The 23329-nt window shown below is 39.3% G+C and overlaps 1 protein-coding gene across 7 annotated transcripts in view; it reads right to left on the bottom strand.

Annotated features, from left to right (window-relative positions):
- Positions 1-23329, bottom strand: part of TRMT9B (tRNA methyltransferase 9B (putative)) — a 119909-nt gene that overhangs the window by 16123 nt on the left and 80457 nt on the right. For 5 of the 7 annotated variants that reach the window (XM_032686969.1, XM_032686972.1, XM_032686968.1 and 2 more), the window contains one exon: positions 14944-15099. Coding sequence is in view for 1 of the 7 variants with exons in the window: in XM_032686967.1 (XP_032542858.1) it covers positions 6866-6894 (29 nt within the window). In the remaining 6 variants the exon portion in view is untranslated. Of the gene's footprint in view, positions 1-6865; positions 6982-11883; positions 12069-14943; positions 15100-23329 lie in introns of those variants that run through there. The other 2 variants (XM_032686970.1, XM_032686967.1) reach the window with 2 other exon arrangements.

The following is a 23329-nucleotide window of genomic DNA, read 5'->3' as shown; positions in this document are numbered from 1 at the left end:
CTCCTCATTTACCTCAAATTATCCCCTCTCAGTCACCTATGATTTTTATCTTCCATCTTCTTTTCATCTTTTCCATCTTCCTCCATCTACCTCAGCATGTGCTACGTCAGCACCACTATTTTAATCTGATGTTTAATACTGTGAGATCTTGATCTGGCTCATGTTCAGTTCCTCCTTGCCTCTATTTCCAGGCCAAACGCAATACCTGGAATATGTTGGAAAGGTTTTGTCAATGTCCCCTTGGAAGCACCCTGTGATTTTCAGAGTAGTCATCAAATCTTGCATTGCTCCTATTTGTCTTGAAATCAATTGCTCTTGATTAATTTCAGCCCCAGGCTTTCCTTATCTTCTTTCTCGCAACTGCCTATTTTCTCTAACCCTTTGATGAGCAGCAGGAATTCACTCAACTTAGTGAGATAGTCAGATGTACAAGACTTCAGCCTACTAATGAGGGCCCCTCTTAGTTATACTCTTCACACACTGATGGCAATTCTTAATATCATTTTGGATAAGGACCCCTGCTTCAAAGATCGAGGAAATTCAGCTCAGTTGTGTCTCTCTTTGTTGCCACAGAAACATAAATCTTGATTACACATGCAACTCCAGCTATAGATGCAATAACCTAATTAATTGCTGGCCTTAAATAAAACAGTATAAACCACAAGGGCCAAGTCTACATCAATACCCTGCTCTCAGCAATAACATGTGCACCCATACCATGTACACCTAATTAAAAGTGGGGCAGTCCAATTTGCATTCTCCCCCCTTCATGTGCAGAACAGGAAGAACTACCTATTCAATGAGAAATGCTTCCAGTTTACTTTCCAGACTTACCAGTCTTTTCATTCAAATGGAAGTAGCCATGGAAAACTAGGTGTACAGCCCTAATAGTCACCTACAAATCACAGTATTTTTTTCCACACGAAGACAAAAATCCAATTCATGTCCAACAGCAAAACCTCACGGCAGCCCTTCTCAAAAACAAACCTAAGATTTCTTTATCAGAAGGAGTGATTTCATTAGTGTTGGTAACAACTTGGTCTGCGCTGATATACTAAATGGCTTCCAATATGAATCATTTCGCTATACAGAACAGCTATATTGGTAAATAAAGGATAATGAAACAAAATAATAGGAATGCTGCCATGAATAGTTAAACTAGCTGCAATGAAAGTTTAGCAAGAGAATACAAAAGGAGATGATTTGCTTACATAAGGCTGTCAACTCTGGTAATGAATTTCAACCACGCATGAACCTTATCATCCCATTAAAATGCACAGCCTGAAATCAGAGCAAGGAGAACTCCATGCAGTATATCTAAAACCTTTCTGAGCAGAAGTACTGATTCAAAACCCTTCCTCCAGTAAAATTTGGGAAAATCTCGAAGTGAGAAATAAAGAGCTGGGACACGTTTGACAAGAATCAGTGTTAGTTGAGACACTCACTCTGAAACAAGCATTTTAAAGTAATTTCCTTGACTGAAATAAAATCACTATCGCTGTATTTTTTCTTACTAAAAATAGATGGAACCTTATCCTAATGAAATATTGAAAGGACTGCAAGATCTCTTGCAAAATATTGGAAAAAAAAAAGATTATGGTTCAAGCTCTTGTTAGTCAAAATTGCAAACATTCACTGTCACATTCATTTTTTTTAGCTTTATTTTCCAGTTCAGACAAAATCTAGTACTATTCACTGCATATTCTTGGATCAGTTAATCATTTAATATTCCCCTTGCTGTTGAACATTTAGGGTCATAGTCTGTGTAGCTGAAATGCTTCACTATAAACAGATTTATTTCAGTTAAGTACATAAACTCCATTCTGTAGATAGGTAACATTCTCCTAAATGACAATGCACAAACATGGACCCTTGACCATTAAAAAACCCTGAAAGGAGGAGCATATTCATGCAGAAGTTTCACAGTCCCTCTAAGTGTGTTCATCTTTACTATCACATCAAAACTCACAAATCAGTTCCCAGAAGACAGTCCCTTCCTACTGGAGTCCCACAGAGTCAAAAATCCATGGTGCTAGATGTGCACTGATGTGCATCTTCAGATCCTGCACAGAAACACTCAGTACAGACATCAGAGGAGAAGGGAGGACTAGGAAAAATTTGGCCTATTAAGCAGGAAGGAAAATCCAACAATAAGTGGTGCTGAGAAGAGCAAAGTGTTTAGGTTCTTCTTCACTATTCATGTTAATTGGCACCAAGTGTTACTATATCAGAGATAAAGGGACAAGAACTTAGGTAAAGAATAGGTTGGGGCTTTTAAAATAAGTTAAGGGTTTTCAAAACAACTAGCCTTATAACCAATACTTAAGTAATTGATTGCACTGGTCTCAGATTAGCCAGTCTTAGAGCCATAAGAAATTAGTTTTGAGAAACCATGGGCAACATGTACAATCCCTGGTCTTATGATATTCTAGTAAACAAATTAGGGACAGTTGGTTTAGATAAAATACAGTAGAAAGTTTGGTACCATTTGGAAGAGGATATTTAGTTTGTAGTTACCAAAATTCACTATCACACTGGAAGGATACCCTGAGCAAGGATATGCTTTGGACACTCCTCAATAATTTCTTTGTATGATGGATTAGAGAGGAGGATTATACTACAGACAGACCAAACCATCAGAATTCAAATGAACTGGATAATGGTATCAGAATTCAAGTGTTTAAACAGATCAAAAAAGAAAAAAGCAAAGCATTACTTTTAGATAAGAATAACCAACATCACAAAGACCGAAGGAGGTAGGATGGGATGACTGGCAGCAGTTCTACATAGAGAAGTGGATCTGGGTGCTATAACTTTTCACAGATTTGACACCATACATGCTATGGTGTTATGGTGGTTTTTGCAATATACTGTTGCAGGAAAAAAAAGAAGATCAGCACACAGAAACAGGGCAGATCCTTGCAAGTTACATAAAACTGTCGTTCTCCTACAGTCAGCACTGCTGGCGTATCAGTTTGAGCATTATGTTCAATTTCAAGAAGGAATATTACAGAAAAGAACAATTTATCAGACTGTATATCTCTAAGAGATCAGAAATCAAGTAAACCTCTGGGAAAGAAATATGTTTCAAAATGTTTGTCCAGGATGAGAGAGGACCATCTTCTCATACAAGAAGGGCTGCGGCAACGTGGGAGGGAAAAACTTGTTTTCCAGAATTGAAGGGTAGACAAAAGATAGTAGGCTTAAACTACTACAAGGAAGATAGATGTAAGGCATTTTAAACATAAGAAGAAGGACAGAAAAGCATTGAAAATGACTGTAGACTTGTATCAATGGGATCTTAAAAACATAAGTCAGTTAAGCACCTGTCAGGAAATACTCTGTGCCCTGCATCAGTATCTCAAAGCCCGTGGCCATGTCCCTCCTACCCATACACTTTAAATGCAGCTATTTTCCTTCCTTGGTCACTCTATCTCTCAAATATTTGTAAACAGTTATCTTGTCTTCTCTCCTTATTTACCAGCAGTTAAGCAAGCATTAAATATTTAATAATTTTCATCCTCCCTGATGAATCAGTCAAGGTGGTCTTTTACAAAGTATTGTTGTCATTCTCTGTATTCTCTCCATATGTCTCCATTCTTCATGCCAAAATATATTCACAGGAATACTTGATTCCTGAATGTCATCCTACAGTTCTGGAATTATGGTTTTCTAAATTTCTTCTGTTTCTTCAGACTCAGGGTTTGCATTTAAAGTATTATTTTCAGTTGGATTAGTTTTAATTTATGCAGTATAATTCTTCTTTTTTTTCCCACTCATTTTTGTTGGTGCTTATGTGGTACTTCATCTAATATACAAAGCCTTCCCAATTAAAACAATTTACAAACTGACTTAGGTAAGACATTCAATTACTTGAAAACACATCTTCTGCTGAAATCTTAGTGACAGAAAGATAAGCAGCACATTATCAAGCAGAATCCCAAACTGAGGCTATTACCTTTGATCCCAAGATGAAACATAAAATGTTGCAGAATCAATTACAGTAATTACAGAACTACTAAGTGGTTTCTCTTGGTACATTTCATAAACTACTCTTGATTATCACAAGCTTATTACATCTGAACATATAATTTCCTATCTTAAAATATTCATATACAAATGTATTCAGTGTTCAGCACACTCACCAAACACAGTTTCAAAAGAAGGACGGATCTTGTGGCAGTGTTAGGTATTAAATTAACCTAAGTAGACGACCACCAGAATGAGAGCAAAGACAGTATTACATTTTTGTTATCCTACAAAACTAAAAAATCTGACAGATAAGCTTTTTTTTTTTTAATTGTTAGTTATAGGAAGTCATGTATTTACATTTGGTTTCTTGAAAAAGTAAAGGTGTCTCATATGTCTTTGAGGCTAGTGCTCAAAGACAAAAGGTTATCTTAAGCACTCTAACAGTAATTGGGTGCTTACGTAGATGACAAAGGCTTCTGCAGATACAACAGTAATCCTATCAGGATTCAGAGTAGACACAGAAAAACTGCATTATGTTGTCAATAAAAGGTTGAGGTGTAACGCTCCATGAAGTGCCTGGCCACTGTCACCGACACAGGTTCTTCCAGTTGTAGCTGTAGTAGACTAAGCAGTGTGAAGGCCTAGTGGTCCTGTAGTCAAAATCCCTAGAAAAGGGATGTGTTTATAAATCACCAGAGCTTCATTGAAAGACTGTTTCATTTTAAATGCTTTGTAGTATGAGTGATACCTTTTTACATAACTTGGCATTTCTAAGCCCTCTATTTTAAGGCTAAGAAAGGACTTTACACAATGCAATTTTTCCTGATCAGCATGGAAAGGAAAAGCTCTCTGAGGGAGCTGAAATTTCATTTAAACACTACTAAAGTTCTCCATTTGGAAAATATTTTAATATTTATTTACTGTGGCCTTTTTAGGTATATTTCCTTTTCCTTAAAATCAGTTTTCCAGGAAACTATTGTATGATGGGGAACAAGAGTTGACACCTACAAAAATCATTATCTGGAGCATCAAAAGAAATATTTTCTTAGAAGAAATTTGGGCCACAAGTAATTAATTTTTCCAAAATTACTACATGCTAACATTTTCTTCAAAATGGAATATTTTTCAACAGTAAACCACAAACCAAGTTATACAATGCCTTTGGTCCAACTGTGTTCTGTTGAAACTTTTCTGAGGAAAAAAATCAGGCAGGATTCGGTGTCATATGAGTTTTAGTCAGCTACATAAAGCCTGGCTATGACAGAAGTATTTATCTTATTTTTTAATAGTTAGACTTTTTTCTCCCAGTAATTCAGTTGATATTTCTGCTTTCATTTATGAAGATACATACATAATTTTTGAAGTACCAGTATCTTTACTCTTAAGCAATTTTAAACCAAAGGACTTTATTTTTTCATTCTAAAATTATTTTATAAGCATTTGGAAGTCTAAAGTACTTTTTCAATCTCTTTAATCTTCATAAATCTAAGCGACATGCGGCCTTGAAGACATAGTTTTCTGTCACACAGGATCATCCCATCTCTATTACTACCTATAAACTGACCCACATATACACTGGTACTGCAAAGACATGAACATCTGCTGTAAACCATCTTACCAACCTCAGGTAGCCTATTAATAATAACTTAAGGTAGGAATTTGCACATAACATTTTTCAAGACCAAGTCTTATACTGTTTGTACTGTCCCATATTCTGATTCATCCATCCAGAATGGACAGTAGAATACCTGCAAACCTGAGTGCGTGGGAAGTGTTTATCCCTTGATGCAGGGCTGATTTCAAACTCTGTTCAACGACATGGTCTATAAGAAGCATATATTACTGAAACAAATATATACTCAAATAAATATACTGATGTACTAGACTGAAAACAAATTACTAAAACGAAGCCAACCCCCTCCCTGGGGTCCACTATGGGGCACTAAAAAGTCCTAAGAGGTCCAGTTCTGTTGCTCATAAAGAGGCTGCTGAATGTTTTTCTTATCTCTTCTCGAGTTTCATGCACAAAATCATAAACTCCAGCAGCACACTTCACCTGAACAACTATATCAGCAGGGAATGTCATCCTGTGCACTACATCAACACAGCAGGGCTGCTGAAGTAATTCTGCCAGAAATTCTCTGCAAAAGAAAAGGAGCGGGCAAGCTGACTCCCTGAGCTCTGGCTGCTCCCACTGACGTTCAGTGGGAATGAAAATCCCTTTACAAACATTCATTAAGCAGCGAACACTCTGCAACGCTGAGGGCTCTACGGGGAGGCAATACTTCGGTATTTCGAATTTTCTAGGAAAGGAAAAAAAAATATTTATAAACTATTATGGTTTAGGATTGCTCCACGTCATTGGTTAAGACTGTTTGCCAGTGCACAGCGTCTACTTCATTTTTAATTAATCGGTGACCACGGAGAAACTTACTATTTTTGTTGCAAATTCCTCCCCCCTTCTCCCCCCCCGTCTCGCAGAAACTCCCCTCCCCAGTTGCTACACCAATTTCAGCGCCAGCATCCGCGCTACTTCCCAGCTCTGCAACCCGCGGCTCCTTTCAATTAAAATGGGACATGGGAGAAAGCGGGGGGGGACGACACGTGTGTAAAAAAAAATTAGTTAAATCTCGAAATCCTTCCCTCCAGGGATGGGTCAGCAGCGGAGGGGCGACTCCCGGTTCAGCGGGCAGTGTTTTTAAGAAGATCGTCTCAATTTGCAAAAATGTGCCGCGGCGCTTTTTTTGGATGGTTTAAGGTTGGGGTGGGGTTTTTTGCTCTTCCTCGCCTCCTCTCCTTTCTCCTTCCCTCTCAGGCTAGCCCTGGGCGGCGGGGGGGGGTTTGCCCTCCGCATGCCCCCCGCCTCCGCGGCCACCTTCCCCGCGTTCCTCACCTGCACCCGCGGGGCGGTGGCGGCTCCATCCCGATCCCGCCGCGGAGGCGGTGCTTGGCCGCGCCGGGCCGGGCCGGGCCGGGCCGGGCCGCGGGGGGGGCCCCCGGCGGAGCGGTGCGGAGGGAAGCCCTCCCCGCGCCTCTCCGCCGGGGGCCACCCCGATCCGCGGGTCCCGATCCCTCACATCCCCGCAAGCGGGAGGAGGGCGGGGAAAAAAAAAAAAAAAAAAGAAGGCCGGGTTATCAATTCCCTGTTAACTCTTCTCCTTGCGGTCTTGTCTTATCCCTTGGGCGTCTTCTGCGGGGAGGGTGGTGCTGATGGAGATGATGGTGGCAGTGGGATGCTCCGTCAAGGGAGGGGTGGGGGGGGAGCAGCAGTAGGGTCCCCGAGGTCCTCTGAACCGAGGTTGATGGGAGCCGTGCTGTCTCTGCTGGTGGCAAAAGCGGCCAAGGAGGATTAGCCCTTGCTCATTTAAAGGTTAAGCTCAAAGCTAACCTTTCTGCCTCGGTCCTGTCTGCAAGTCTTCCTATCCCGTGAGCCGTGAGAGTGAACAATTGCTTTCTCCCCCTACTCCAGCACCGATTCCTATCAAAGCAGTCTAAAAATGGCAGATTGTTTCTATACTTTCATATACTTACAGGTGTTTATTAGACAAGTAGACAAAACACCAGCCAGGACACCGATACATTTAGCACTATAAACGTGAGCTAAAGAGATAGTCCTGTCCCAAAACCTTATAAATTATGTATAAGGGATGACGGATAAAGAAGAAGGCGATGAAACAACGCCAGCTAGTATGACAGGCAGGGAAGTCAGCACAGCATTGCACAAAGTACTGAAGGTACTGAACTATACACTGTTACACATAGTCTTTTGCTCAAATCAGCTGTAAAGGTACCAGGAGACAAGATTATGGGGAACATAACTGTGTATTGATGGGATTTTCAAAACTGCCAAAGTGACTCAAGAACATGCATTCCTTTTATTTTGACAATCCCATGTGAACTAAAGGATTCAGGGGAAGATTATAAGGATAACATGAGGATAACTACACTGAAGACACATAAACCTAATATTTGTACCAAGCCTAATAAATGTACCAAAGTCATGGAGTAATGAGGAAACTTTTGGTCTCCATTATCAAGGTATCGAACAGCTAAATAATAATTAACCACCTTAACACCTCCAAAGAGCTTTGACTAATCTGTAAGACATGAATATCCTTTACAAATATTGTGTTGACTTGTCCCTGTTATTCCATGCCTCCATGTACATCTGCTAATTTAATTCTGTAATGTAGAGTCAGCTAAATTGGCTGGCACAGACAAATTAGGGTCTGCCATTCCCACACTCTTTCAGATATCTTTTTTGCAAGATGAGGTCATATATGCTGTATTCTTCCTTCAGGTTAAATTCCTCAAGTGTGAATACCACCTGGTCCATGTTACTTGTTGACATAATCATTGACTTATTTTAAAAGCTCTTCAGTTTGAAATAACTGCCTCAAGTTCAACCTTCTTAGAAAAAGATTCTGATGTAGACTCTTGAAACTCTCCTGTGGTGAATTCACACAGACTTTCCCCTTACAACCTAATCTTTTCTGGACACTCCTTAAAACTACAATTATATATTGCTCCTATAGACCCTCTGCACACTTCCTGCTTCTGATGCATTTGAAACAGATGTTAGTTATGTAACTTAATGCACTTTAGGTAAAAACGAAAACAAATTTACTTAGGTCTCATCATGGTATACAAATTTAGGTAGAATGAAAATGAGTACTTTTTCCTTTGAAATACTATGCATCTACATTTACATAATAAATTGCAGTCCATAGCAACCCCTCCTCCCTAAACAATTAAAAGACCTCATCAAAATCAATTTTTTCTCTATTAAAAATTATTTAGATCACTAAATTAAGTGACCAAATGTTGTGAAAGCCAGAAGGCTTCCCATGAAACCTTAATTCAGACCTCTTGTGCATGTGTATTGTAACCCTGTACTTAATTATGAGCTTGTCTGCAGAACACCAGGCTCAATTTGGAACATTTGAAATTTTGTAGTGGCAAGCATGTGAGACTGGCTAATTATGTCACCTCCTGTGTTCCCATCCATTTATTCCTTTACTTTCTATGGTCTCTCTTGTGCTCATCCCCGATCATCTCTCACATGATTTCTCTTTCCCTGGTCTGTCTGAAACCCTTACCCTTAGACAACCACTTTAGCAGTCAGTCAGGTAAAGGTTGTTACCATAGGGTCACAGAAATTGCTAATTATTCCTTCAAAGGTTATTTGTGATTTTTCTCCAAAATTGAGAAAAAAAATTAAAAGTAATAAAAACAAAACAGGAAAAAAAAGAGATTGAAAAACAAGGAAACAAAAGTTTCCAGGTTGAAGCAGTAAAGAAATAAGGAATTGAGGTCAGTCTTCCTGATATCACAGACCTGTCTTCTTACAAAGGATCAGCTCTCAAATTACAAGCTTTACAAAGAGACAGTTGTAGCTGAAAGCAAAAGAAAGCATTAAGTTGCCTGATGCCTTGGAGGGGAAGGACCATGATGTATTTATAAATAAAGCTGCAGTGTGTCAGTGGACATTCTGGAAAATTGATGATTTTGGTTTTAGTTTTGTGATAAAAACTCTACTTTCTGGCTGCTTCTCTTGGAAGAAGGCCTCACCAGGCCATGTTGGTGAATTTGCTCTTCCCATAGAATTATGTTACTGTCAAACTGTAATGTTGTTTTAAAAAGTTTTCCAGCAGAACTAACAAAATTGAAACATTGGTGTTTATGATACTACAGTGGACTAAAAGCAGTATTTCCACTCATTTATGGGAAATTATAGACCCGAAAAGGCTAAAGCAATAACTATTCAATATTCTTTTTTTTTTTTTTTCCTGGAACATGAAAATTCAAAGAAAATTTGAGCTAGAAAAACATATTATTTTCTAAATGAAATGGAAATACTGCTTTTAGTCCACCATAGTAGTATCACAAACAACACTGTTTCCATTTTCTAGTCAACCTCAATATCACAAAACTTATATTTTCAAAAGAGTTGCTAAAAATGGTAGTTATTCTCCTGAGTGCTTCAGTCTTTAGAGTCTTTCTGACCCTTTCCCATACACTGTCTTTGCAATCATTAGCAGTATAAACTTGATTTCTTAAATAAAAATCAGATTGTCTTATTATTATTTTCTTCCAGGAGTTTTAATAATTAAAAAAAAAAACTCAAAATTGTGATAATACTCTATGCTGAGCCATGCTGCAGGGTACATTTATTTTGAATGGGATAAGAAAGCAGAACTAATTTACCGAAAGTAAGGCACATTAAAGTGCAGTAAAATCAAACACTCATGACTTGAGGAACAGAACTGCGCAGATATTTTTTCCTATAGGCTTACTATGCAGGCAAGTTCATATTGTGGGAGATTTTTAATGTGTGGCCTTCAAAACCTACCACACAGAGCTGCTGTGGGGATTAACTGGTTAAGATTTGAAGCTTATAAGGCATTAAGTTGCATAAGTGCTAAGCACTATTATTTAATACTTAAGTATTATAACCAAGCTTTACAGGACAACTCGCATTCACCTCACTAGAACGAGTCTTTGTAATTTCACTACAGTTGTTGCAAGAGGTAAAGCAAGCAGAACAGACCACAACAGAGGGAAATCCCTTTCTTGTTTCACTATCAGAGACTAAAGTAAGATACAACTGTAACAGTGTTGTAGAAAAATTAATTGAAAAATAATTATCAGGAAATGGAATAGTAGAAATCTACATAAAAATGCAGGGCTCCTTAAGGTGCCAGTTCTGTCATTTGTACTTAAACTGTGTTCTATCTTACCCAGGTAGACCCATGGACTATTCTCCCAGAAGTACAACTCCAAACCCCAAACCCATAGCTGAGTGACAGTAGGGATGGGTAAAATTTGTACATTCTAAGTTGTACTCCATACATGTTTTAGCTTAGTTAAGTGAAAAATTTGGAAGAAAGATGAACACTGACTGTTGTCTTTATCAATCAGGTTAAGAATAACTTTTTTTTGATACAGTTGCTTTGTTGAGTTTAATTTTGGTATCAACCTTCTTCTCCCTTGTTTTGTAATGTCAGTTTTCCATAGCAGAAGTCGTCATTGGTATTTTTGTGGTAGCAAAAGGACAAAGCATTGGTTAATAAAATAGCAATGCAAAACAGAGACAACATGATGTAATTTTGAGCCAAAGCATGTTAGAGACAGAGCAACAGAAGTGTTTCAGGACTGCGGACAGGCACATACTGTAGAGGCTAGGGTGGCATATAGTGGGACCTTGAGCTGCATCCCAGCATCTTGAAGTCACAAAGACCTTATTGGTATGCAGGGAAGGAGAGTTTGGTTTATTTACCTTACAAGGACTAATTATTATTCAATGGCAGTGTCTTTGCAGGACAAAACACTGAGTTACTTAACATTTCTTGTCTCTGCAACAGTGCTGCAGACATTTCACAAGGACAGACTTTTCAAGTATATGCATTTCCTCTCTGTGGCTAAAAACAAAGACTACTTTCCTATAGTGTTTTGACATTTTGATCTGAGTTAAAGCATATAATACAAATTCATTCCACTGAAAGTCTCCAGTATGATCTGAAATTCGGCTTTAGAGATAAGTAAAGGCAAAAGAGGGAAAACAGAAAGTGAATACTGTACTTGCACAACAGAGATTCATGTCCTTTCCTTGGTCAAGGAAGCTGCAGGCCCCTAATGCTCCTACTTCTCTTTGGAAAGCATATACTTCACTTCCTCTATTAAATTACCAGCAATCATTGGTAATTTAACACAGACCAAATTATTTGTCCCAAAACACAAATAAACTCCATGAAAAAGCCAGAGTTCAATTTAGCTTTCTAGACACTAATCTCTGGTACAGACTGCTTTAATTTAGATACAGCTTAAAACAGACTAGAACAGTGCAGTTCAGAGAAAAGATTGTATGGCGGCAAGTTTGACTCTACACACTCTTGTTGCACAGTGTCTTACCAGGCTTTTGACCAGCTGTCCCAGGAGATGTGGGAAACTGGAGATAGTACACTTTATTCAGATTCAGCTCCTTAAGCTCAAATGTGTTTGCTCAGAGATTCAGGGCTTCTTTGTTCTCAGCGGGTTTTGTAGGTTTTCCAACCTTTTATCTGAGGCTCCTCTCACATCCACAGTTGCTCACCCACCTCCAGGGTCACAGTGAAAGCGAAAAAAGCAACACAGATGTAACATTGTTTTCTTTTGTCTTTTTAGGAACCTTTTTCTTTGAGTTCCTTACTGCCTTCTGTTTTGTTTAAAGAGTGTTAAATCATACAATGGCAGCTGTTCATTATTCATTTTAGATTCAAATTATGGGTTAGTTACACTGTTGCTCATACCAACAGTAAACTACTTGACCTGCATTAGTATTCTTAATGTTCATTTTGGCAAAAGTGAAATTATGTTTCTGAAAGGGCAGACATTTACCAGGTGCATTATAAATCTAGTTAGAATTTGAAAAAAATACAGTTGGCTCTTCTGATGCCTGAGTTACTGAGCTTGAAAGATACAGTGACTGCTATCAATTTCACATTGCAGATCATCACACAAGTTTGGAAACAGGTGTATGTGGCTCAGTTTTCATGTGATTTTAGTATAGTGAACAAGGAAGACTTAAACACTGTAAAAATAGAACCATCAACAAATGTTTTCAAATGTTGCTTAAAACAGTGTCTGGTGTACAGGACACCAAAAAGTACAATAAGCGAGCATCCCATCAGGCCCTCCATGCCATGGATCACACACCACTAAAAAGTGGTTCATAAGTGTCATGCTGGCAGTAGCCACATGAGACTACACAGTGGACAGTATTGAAAGATGACATGTCCACAGCCTCCTCGTATTCACAGCAGACCAAGATCCATTACAGCAAGACCATGTATGTCTTTCTTATCTTTTCCTTTTTTCAGCTGGCAGATGTGTTTAGAATAGGACCTTAAATACTATCCTTCTCTGCTGAACTATCTACCTGAACTACTGTGAATATGTCAGATCTCTGGCGTCCTAAGCTCCCAGCAGAAACTATTTTCCTGGGGCTGTAGAGTCCACTGTTTTTTCTCCTTTGTCCCTAGGGCTATATTCTTCCTACATACCCACATCCTATAACCGTCAGGACCAAACAGACCAGGACCCAAAGCACTGAGGTCTGTTTTCTTATGCATCTACTTACTTCATGGGGGAGAGAGGGGGTCCTGGGGAGGTTAGTCTAATTTAACTCCTCCTGATCACCAAGAAGCAGAAAATATATGTGTTGTGCTCCAGAAAGACCTTCTAGTCAAAAATGCATCAGAGTTAGGAAAAGTCTCACTTTAGCTGCATATGTTTATAATGCAAATTTATATCCTAAGTAGAGAAAAATGTTCTCTCTTGGCAAGAAAAGCTGTTAACATCAAAGAGTCTGAATTTGAGTTCTCAATATTTCTAAACTTATTCCCATGATATTCTTCCTGCATACTCAATCCAATAAAAGCCTGAAAATGTTTCTTCTGCTCCTTTGTATTTAAAAAGAGTTTGATGGACAGGAATTTTTTTGCAAGCAGTATTTAGAGATGACTTGTAGATCCATTATATTCCAGGACCTTTTTCTGTTCCTTTACCTTTGCCCATTTTTAAGTTGAAGTAACAAAGTGAAATGTCTTATGGTTCATTGCAAATATCAAACTGATTTTATCTCCCTTCTTTTCAAGTTTAATTTAGTTTTATGAAAAGATATTTGGGAAAAAAAAAAGGAACAAAAAAATGAAGAGAACATTACTAAAAATAAATTCAAGCAAAGAGCATGTGATGAAGAGTTGCAGAGCCTTCTCAGTCTGGAAAAACAGACTTAATAAAAAATGTGCCTTTTTTCAACCCTATAACAATTAACTTAATATTAAGTACAAGCTTCTTAAGATCTGGGGAAAATTCCTGTTATTGTTATGGGCCCCCCAACAGGGGGATGGGATGGGATGGACAAATCTTTATCCATGTTTATCACATCCTCACCAAAAACTTGTCTCTCAATCCCTTCATTCCAGAGTCTAGCTTTCTGCACCCTCTTATGAGCAAGAGGAAACTCAGATTTACCCATGCAAGTAGAAATGGAAGTGAGTGCTGAAGAACAATGAAGTGTTATTCTGGAGAGCACACCTCAAATATCTTTCTCAAAGGCCATCTCTAACTTCAGATAATATCTTGTTCACAAAAGAGGGTCTCCAGCCAATGTTATGATAGATGTCTGATTCAGCGATCAGAAAGTCTTCAGAATTCGGCTTTGTGGGGCTGAAGAACAGACTGTATACCATATACTACCCAAAATCTGCTCTCCTAAATCCCTGTGCCCCCTCCCCAGGCCACAGAATTGCAGGTGTGCAGGTGTATGAAAGCACCCATAGGCTATCCTCTGAATAGGAATTAAGTCAATTATTAGGTCCTGGGAATCTTATTCTCTTTCTGTATCTGAAACTTTTCAATACGCTGTCCAAGAAGGAGAAAAGCCTTGGGGAAAATCCTGACAAGGCTTCTGAACTGCTATTACAGTCCCTTCCAGTTTCAGGTTACTTGAGGTTTAGGCAGAAAAGAACACAACCTCACTCAGAAATTTTTTATCTTCATTCCATGTAATAGCTCCCTCAGCCTTTCCTCCCAAAAAGACCTGCACTGAACAGGGGGACCCACTGCAGTCACAGCGGCAGTAAGCATTGAGTTGCTATCCTGCTGGCTAACAGCTTTCTTGGGTGGCAGTTTTAGTACTGGGAAATGGAATTATGGAACTAACTACATTTTGAAGATAGTTGCCCGTAATTTCCAGCTGTGTCTTTAACAGAGGTTTCCGCTTAATTGTTGACAACACTTTTCTTTTTATAACAAATCGTCCTTCTGAATTTCACTTTTCATCTTGAAGAGGCACTTTCTTTATTTCACTAAAGCTGTAGGTTCACTTTTCTTATACCTCTGAAGCGGGATCCTAATACCAGTAAGACCACCCAAAATACCCAACAGAACTTCAGTAAACTTTGAAATGGCTAACCATTTTAGACTTACCCATACAGCTAGCTCACTTTCTGAGGACTTTCAGATTTCTCCTTTGGAAGCAAGCTGTTGTTGCCAGCAGGGAGGAGAAGCAAACATGTTTCTCTGTTGATCTCACTTGGAGTTTTTAGGCTTTAAGAGAGTGATGACCAGTAGCAGGAAAAGCACCTGGCATAAGGAGTTAGAAAGATGTGGTTAAAATGCAGTACTCCCAACATCTTTAAATTGAAAAGCTATTTAAAATGTTCTTCTTGAGCACTAGTTGATTTTAGGTCAGCATTTCTATGTTTTGACAGGAATTGCAACAAAGATCTGAAGGGAAATGTCTGGTTTGTACCAGGCAGGGTCAAGATGCTGAGTGTAATTGCTCTCAGAGAAGGACAAGGAGCAGGGAACTGCCTTACAGGAAAAATTCCCAGCCTGTGCTCTCCTCTGAGCCAAGCTCAGGAATTGTCTGGCAAAATCATAACCAACATCTGCCAAAATACTGCAGGAAGCATGCTAACAGCTATACAGCTTTGACAATGAAGAACAGTGGCTGACCCCAAGCCCCTGTTTTTCTTTAATTCTTGCTGGTATAGACGTAGACCAAGATCCTTTTTTCCTAAAAGGAATCCTATGTACTGCTATCTCTGATGAGGCTTCAGCTCAGGCATAACCACCCCTCACAAACAAAAGCCATGTAAGACATGCCACAAAACAGATTTTTCTTTCCAGATCCAGTAGATTACATTGAGGCAATTGCTAATCACCTTAATGGATGACAAGCTCTGAAAGCTGCTCACTCATGAAAAGTAATGAGTTAGTTGAAAACCAGAAGGAGGAATAAAGCTGTGACTAAAAGAACACTACGGCAAGAAGAACATTCCTGCTCTTATTTCCTATTTTCTACACTTAGAAAATATGTTTCTGCTTGTACAGCATTATGATCATGTATCATTCACAATCCTTAACAGCTATCTCATGACTATCTTCTTACTGTAATGCAGACTTTAACCTTCTCTGGATATGCTTATACAGTAAATTATTCTGCTTCTACCAGTTTAACCACTACCAAGCACACTTGTCACATAGCTCTGCACTAGTTCTGCATCCACAGTGCAGATTTTTAGAGCCTGCTAACCACATCTCTGCACTTGGACGACATATACCATTCTCACTAAATCAGACAAATGGATGCTGCTGAGCCATCTGTTTGAAGATATGTTTAGTTATATAACCTAAGTTACAAGTATTTCCTCACAAATAAAGATATCTCAGCTTAGATGGCTACAGAGAGGGGACTGTGCACCTGAAATACCCCCACAAGATGGGAAAATACAATGTAGGAACTGTTCGAGATCTGTACCCTTCTGCAGCAGTTTGTGGAGGCCTGGCAGGATCCCTTAGGTCATCACGAATGGCACTGAAGTCTATACTTAGACTAATGAACTGAACCCTACTGTCTTCATTTGAGTGAATGTCTAAGATCCCTTTAGTCAATATGAGATCTACTCAGACCTATTCTGAACTCAACTGGAGTTCAGAAAGCAGAACAGATGGCAAAATATAGGATTTATGAGTATTTAAAAAAAAAGTGTTCTTTTTGGTCAACTCAGAGTAAGAATCACAAGACCAGACTCTGTTCCCAAATTTGCACTTGCTACTAACGTGAAGTGCCCATTAAGATTCTTGTGCTACTTTAATAAATGCTTACAATCAGCACAACTAGAAATTTGACTTGCTTTCCTTGGTATATTACACAGTGATGAACTTTGCATATTTGTGGAAGCATGTCATCATGGCTAGGCTTTGTGAACGAAGATTTGGGAAGGACTCTACCCACACTTGCTACAAGTGCGGTGGTGGCTAAAAAGGCCAATATGAGAGAGACAAGATCAGTTGCAAAAGGCACAGCAGAAAGACTCCTTAGGTGGTATCAGCAAGACATGATTCTTTCTGCGTTGTCTTTTCTCCTCAAGAGTGATCCTGCATGTGTTCTCAAAAGCATCAGCAGCGTTACAGATGGTGTGTCTCCAGACCTCCCAACTGGAGGCCAGAGTAGACCAGTGATGATGATCAATATGGTCAAGGCTGAGATGTTGCTTCAGGGAGTCCTTGAATCTTCTCTTCGGGGCTCCTCTCTCGCGGCAGCCGGTGGCAAGTTCACCATAGAGCAAGATCTTAGGGAGGCGGTGGTCCTTCATCCTTGAGACGTGTCCTGCCCAACGCCGCTGTGTTCTCAGCAACATGGCCTCAATACTTGTGACTGCTGCCTGTTCTAGAACAGATGTATTGGTCACATAATCTGACCAGTGGATGTTTAGGATTGTACAGAGACAGCGTTGATGGAAGCGTTCTGGGAGTCGCAGGTGGTGGCAGTAAATGACCCATGATTTGGATCCATATAAAAGAATAGCACTATGGCTCTGTAAACACTGATCTTTGTAGTTTTCTTCAGGTGTTTATTTTGCCAAACTCTTTTATGGAGTTTTCTGATAGCACTGTATGCCTTTGCTAACCTGTTGTCTATCTCTCCGTCAATCTTACCATCCGAGGAGACGAGGCTACCTAGGTAATTAAGCTGCTGGACTGATTTTCACCCACAGAGAGGCCCCTCTAATCAGCACTACAGCCTTTATAATGTCTTCACAAAGGAAGCCACATCTAGGAAACTGATTTTTGCTGCCAGAAAGTTTTATCCACCCAGCCCAGGTTTGGTCAATAATGTGCCACTGTTGTGCTGCTTCACTGATTACTTTTGCTTCCACAAAGTAGAAGTGAGTTCACTGGCTTTTATCTGGCTACACTTCCTTTCTTTCAGAGATAACAAGGCTCCATGGAGAGGAAGACAACATGAAAAAATCACAAGGTATCAGCCAAGATGAGGAGAACTGCCATTCCAGAGCATCTTCTCTCAGAACTAAGGTGCAATATTTGATACCACCTTCAGCTTCTTCTTACACAAGCAGCTCCTACTTACCAGAAGATGCCTCAAATCACCATCAAGCCATGAGCTATAAATCTATATTGCGGAACTTGGTGCATTCCTTTCTACTTAGGCACATACTTTTGATTATTATGCTCACTTCTAGAAGGAGCATTTTTTTACTATCTGCAGTAAGGTAAACAATTAGCTTAAATATCTTTGAATATTTGATATTTTGTGCAAAGTCTGGCAGAGAACATTTTAAATATAAACATTTACATTACACATATCAGTTATTGGTTTCCCTCTTTTATGTAAGAAGTCTTTATTAGTAAATATTTTCATTTTCCTTTATCTCACTTCTTTCAAAACTATAACACCTCTGTATTAGAAGACTGTTATCCCTAGAATTTCAAATTTAAATACAATGAAAACAATAAAACTCTAGTTTTTCTCCAGCCCACACAATTTCTCAAACCTAATGTTTAAAGAGCTATTCCTTTTGGCAACTTTTCAGTTTATTAGCCTTCCTATTCCAGGAATCTCAGGGAAGTGATTTTATCAAATTAAATTCCATAAGCACACATTAAAAAAAATTATTTGCCATCTTGGTTACAATTTTAAATCATGATTGGATCACTCTGTTTACTTCCATTGTCAATAATTTTATTTTGGAAAGAATTTAAGAGAATATTAGCAGAATCTTTCCTTAGCAGTTTATTTGCCAATATTTTGCTATTGTAGAGAAGTGGGACCTTATAGGTCCCTATTTAACATTTGAATTTAAAAAAAAAAAAAAAAAAAAAAAAGACACCTCTAATGGATTCATCTCTGTTAACTTGGTAGCTAAAACTAACTGTCTGACCAGGTGCACTTACCTACCAAACAGTCCATACTCTCATATGGATAGCAGGCAGCTCCATCAGGCAATTGGTCCCACTCTAAAAAAGGTGGGATCATCTGACTTCCAGGGGTGTCTCATACTGTGTGCTAAAAGGCTAATTCAACAAATAAAATTGGAGCACATGTTTAATGTGCTCCAATGATGTGCTCAGATGACTCTGGTCAATTAAGGGGAATATTGCCCCAACAAAGCTATCTGATTTGAGTAAAAAAGATGATTAAGTGAAAGAGTACTGTTTTATACTTCCAAACCCAGAAAGATAGCAAAAAGCAAATGCGGGGTCAGATTTCACTATCATCACTCACATTCAGCAGTGCTTCCTAGTTAAGTTGTTACTGGTTACCAAATCAAACCCATCTAAAGAAGTTTAGTAAAACCAGTTGTTTGAGAGTAAACATAAATTATTGACATAGTTCGTATTTGGATGACTAAAGGGAGAGACCAAGTTGTTTATCCAAGGACCAAATTTAGACTCTGTCAATCAGAGTAGGCTCCTTAATACATCTGATGATCTGAACACAAGTCTCAAGTCTCCCTTGCTGTGTGTAGTGCTATATATCTGCCCAGTTACAAGCCTGAAGTGCTTCTGCTAGTTCAAATAATTAAATTTTAAATCTAATGTTCATATGAATTCTTAACCTGCCATGAAAACCCAGGGCTCATAAATCATTTACAATAACACATGAAGGCATTCTTTGCCATCTCTGACCAATTTGTCCCTTAGATCAACAAAAATCCTTTCAGAACTTTGAGATAAGCTAATATATGCCTTTGTAAAATACGCCTTTTTACAGATCCAGAAAAGCTGGCTCTGCTTTATATGAAACACATCAGCTTACGAGCAAAGATGGAAGGCGAAGTGGTACATATATACTTCTTAGGAAGGACCATCTCAAAAAAGAAAATATAACATCCTTAAAGGCTAGACAGAGAAAGTTATTTTCCTTGACCATGAGAAGTATGGTGTCACCTGACCTAAAGAACAATCTTCGCTGTCATTACTGCTGATGTGGCAAGTTTGGTCTATTCTTTTGTTTCAATACTCATTTGTATCACCTTTGGAAGAAGGAACAGGCAACTTGGAAGGACTTCAAGGACATTGTGATATTATGCAGGGAGAAAATTAGAAAGGCCAAAGCCCAACTAGAACTTAATCTTGCTACCGTGGTAAAAGACAATAAAAAATGTTTATATAAATAACATCAGCAACACAAGAAGCCTCTCCAGCCTTTACTGGATGCAGAGGGAAACACAGTGACAAAGGATGAAGAAAAGGCTGAGGTACACAATGTCTTCTTTGCCTCAGTAAAGTCAGTAAGACCAGTTCTCAGAGTATCCAGCCTGCTGAGCTGGACACAGGAATGGGAAGCAAAATGAAGTCCCCATAATTCAAAGGGAAATGGTCAACAACCTGCTACACCACTTAGACCCACACAAGTTCACGGGGCCAGATCGGATCCACCCAAGCGTACTAATGGAGCTGGTGGAAGTGCTCATTGAACCAGTTTCCATAATTAACTAGCAGTCCTGGCTAACTGAGAGGTCCCCATTTTCAGATGCCCATCTACAAGAAGGGTTAGAAGGAGGATCTGGGGAACTACAGGTCTGTCAGCCTGACTTCAGTGCCAGGGAAGGTTTTGAAACAGATCATCTTGAGTGCCATCATGTGGCACATACAGGACAACCAAAGGATCAGACCCAGCCGTCAGAAAGGAAAGGCAGGTCCTGCTTGACAAACGTGATTGCCTTCTATGACAGTAGACTTCAGCAAAGCCTTTGATTCTGTCTCCCATAGCATTCTCCTGGAGAAACTGCCTGCTCATGGCTTGGATGGGTATATGCTTCGCTGGGTGAAAAACGGGCTGGATGGTCAGGCCCAGAGAGTGGTGGTGACAGAGTTACATCCAGTTGACAGCCAGTCACTAGTGTGTTCCCCAGGGGTCAGTGTTGGGGCCAGTCCTGTTTAATGTCTTTATTGACAATCTGGACAAGGGGATCGAGTGCAGCCTCAGTCAGTTCACAGATTACTCCAAGCTGGGTGGGAGTGTTCATCTGCTGGAGGGCAGGAAGGCTCTGCAGAGGGATCTGGACAGGCCGGATCGATGGGCCAAGGCCAATGGTATGAGATTCAATAAGACCAAGAGCTGGGTCCTGCACTTGGGTCACAACAACCCCATACAATACTACATGTTTGGAGAAGAGTAGCTGGAAAGCTGCCCAGCAGAAAAGGACCTTTGGCAGTGGTTGAGATTGGGCTGAACATGAGCCAGCAGTGTGCCCAAGTGGCCAAGAAGGACTGTGGCATCCTGGTTTGTGTCAGTAACAGTGTGGGCAGCAGGACCAGGGAAGGATTGTCCCCCTGTATTTGGCACTGGTGAGGCTGTACCTCAAATCTTGTATTCAGTTTTGGGTCCCTCACTACAAGAAAGACACTGAGGTGCTGGAGCGTGTCCAGAGATGGGCAAGGAAGCTAGTGAAGAGTCTGCAGCACAAGTTTTATGAGGAGAGCCTGAAGGAACTGTGGTTGTTTAGTCTGGAGAAAAGGAGGCTCAGGGGGGACCTTATTGCTCTCTACAACCACCTGAAAGGAGGTTGAAGCCAGGTGCGGGGGCAGTCTCTTCTCCCAGATAACAAGTGACAGGACCAGAGGAAATAGCCTCAAGTTGCTCCAGCGGAGGTTTAGATTGGATATTAGGAAAAAGTTTTTCTGGAAAGGTTTGTCAAACACTGGAACAGGCTGACCAGGGAAGCGGTGGATTTCCATCTCTGGAAATGTCCAAAAGGCGGTGGATGTGACCCTTGGGGATATGGTTTACTGGTAAACACAGTGGTGCTGGGCCAATGGTTGGACTCGATCTTGGAGGTCTTTTCCAACCTTATTGATTCTATGGTTCTATAAAAGAAAAGGAGAACAGAAACATGTTGAAATATCACATTCTTTAGCCATTACTTTTCAAAGAAGTTTAGTTATAAAGATGTCCCCTACAAAGCGATCTACAAAGGCATAAGTAATTTCACTGTAGACAGCTACGTTCATTTAGCATAAAGCATCAGTGATAGAAAGAAACAAAGAAATGTGAGTTTTCTCATCTTCTAGTGAGTTTTCAGTAACATTTTTGAAAAGAGAAGCAACTTCAGTTGTAGCTGCAGATAAAAATCCCTACTTTTAAAATCTGACAGAACAGTTCTCTTGTAACTTCCTGTCCCTGTGGCAGTTTCTGAGGGACAACATCTTGTTGTACAGCCTCAGACTGCTTTTTTCAACCCTTGCTTCCTACCACAAATGTTCTAGGTTGCATTTTCAGGAATGGCCATTACTCTCGGGATACAAGCCATTTGTTTTAGCCTTGTCTGCCTGTATATATATTGTAAGTCCCTAATGGCTCTGACATCAATATCTAACCCTTTGCTCACCATCTTGAGCAGAACTGCAACACACAGGGCTTAATATATTTACCAAGAAGATTGTGTCAGACGAACACTGAAAGACAGCTTTATTGATTCTCTGAATATAAGACTAAATTTTTGAAATAATGTGATTAGGTTTTTCCAGAAAATTCTCTATAGGTAAAGATCCAAATAGTTTAAATTTGGAAATCTAACTCCTAGGAAGAGGTAGATTTTTTTTTTTTCCCCTAAAACCACAAACTCTATTATTCACATTTTCCAGAAGCCAGCTGAGGACAAGAGCCATGTACTATCTTCTGTGAATGCCATCCTTATGTGGTTAAATCTCACCAGATGCCAAATTGTTAGTGCCATGAGACAGATAAATATCTAAAAGAGCAGAGCTTTCAATAATGAGCACTACATCTGTCTGAAGGAAGAAACCCCTCTGTATTCTTAGCCAAAGTCCCTTTGCTAAGGGACATTGCCTTCTGTCTTTGCCAGAGTATTGCCTTCTACTCTGCCAGAGTATTAGTCTAAATTTTCTGTCTTACCCCACTGCATAAACTGATTCTTAAAGCTCACATTAGCATCTTAGTAAAAAATATATAATTTCTTAATTGATAATATCCAGCAATTAAGAGTTTTACACTTCAGTTTCATTTCATTATTTCTGTCAAATTATCGGAAAGAGTTAATAAGGTTTAAATATTTTAAATAAAATATGAGTCATTAATTATTTGCCTTATTTTATGTTAGAAATTATGCAACCAATTACAATGGAAAAATATCTACCAGTGTATCTGAGTCATTCTCCATGATGTTACCGTAGTTAGTAACAGCCTTACTGGGACTGTCCAGGGAATAAGAAATGCTAATTACATTGTCTGGCTCTGACTGGCCTCATAGTACTTTACAAAAATAAAAAGCTATTGTATGTAGTCTGTTTAAATCCAATATAATAGAGTCTCATGAACAGAAGTTTAGAAAAATCCAAATGTGGCCTTTGCTATTTAAAGAATCTTGGAGACATTCAAGGAAGAATAATAATTTTAAAATGTGTGTTTGCTTTTTCAAGCTCTTCTGATTGCTTTGGCATGCTGGGAAATAATAGAATTGTAACCACTGCAACGAAGCTTTCTTGAACAGAAACTGACATTCCTGACAAGTTGTTTTGATTTTTTCCTCTTCTTAATGTC

The sequence above is a fragment of the Chiroxiphia lanceolata genome, chromosome 4, assembly GCF_009829145.1.
Source record: "Chiroxiphia lanceolata isolate bChiLan1 chromosome 4, bChiLan1.pri, whole genome shotgun sequence".
NCBI lineage: Eukaryota > Metazoa > Chordata > Aves > Passeriformes > Pipridae > Chiroxiphia > Chiroxiphia lanceolata.
This window is presented reverse-complemented; position numbering and strand designations above follow the sequence as displayed.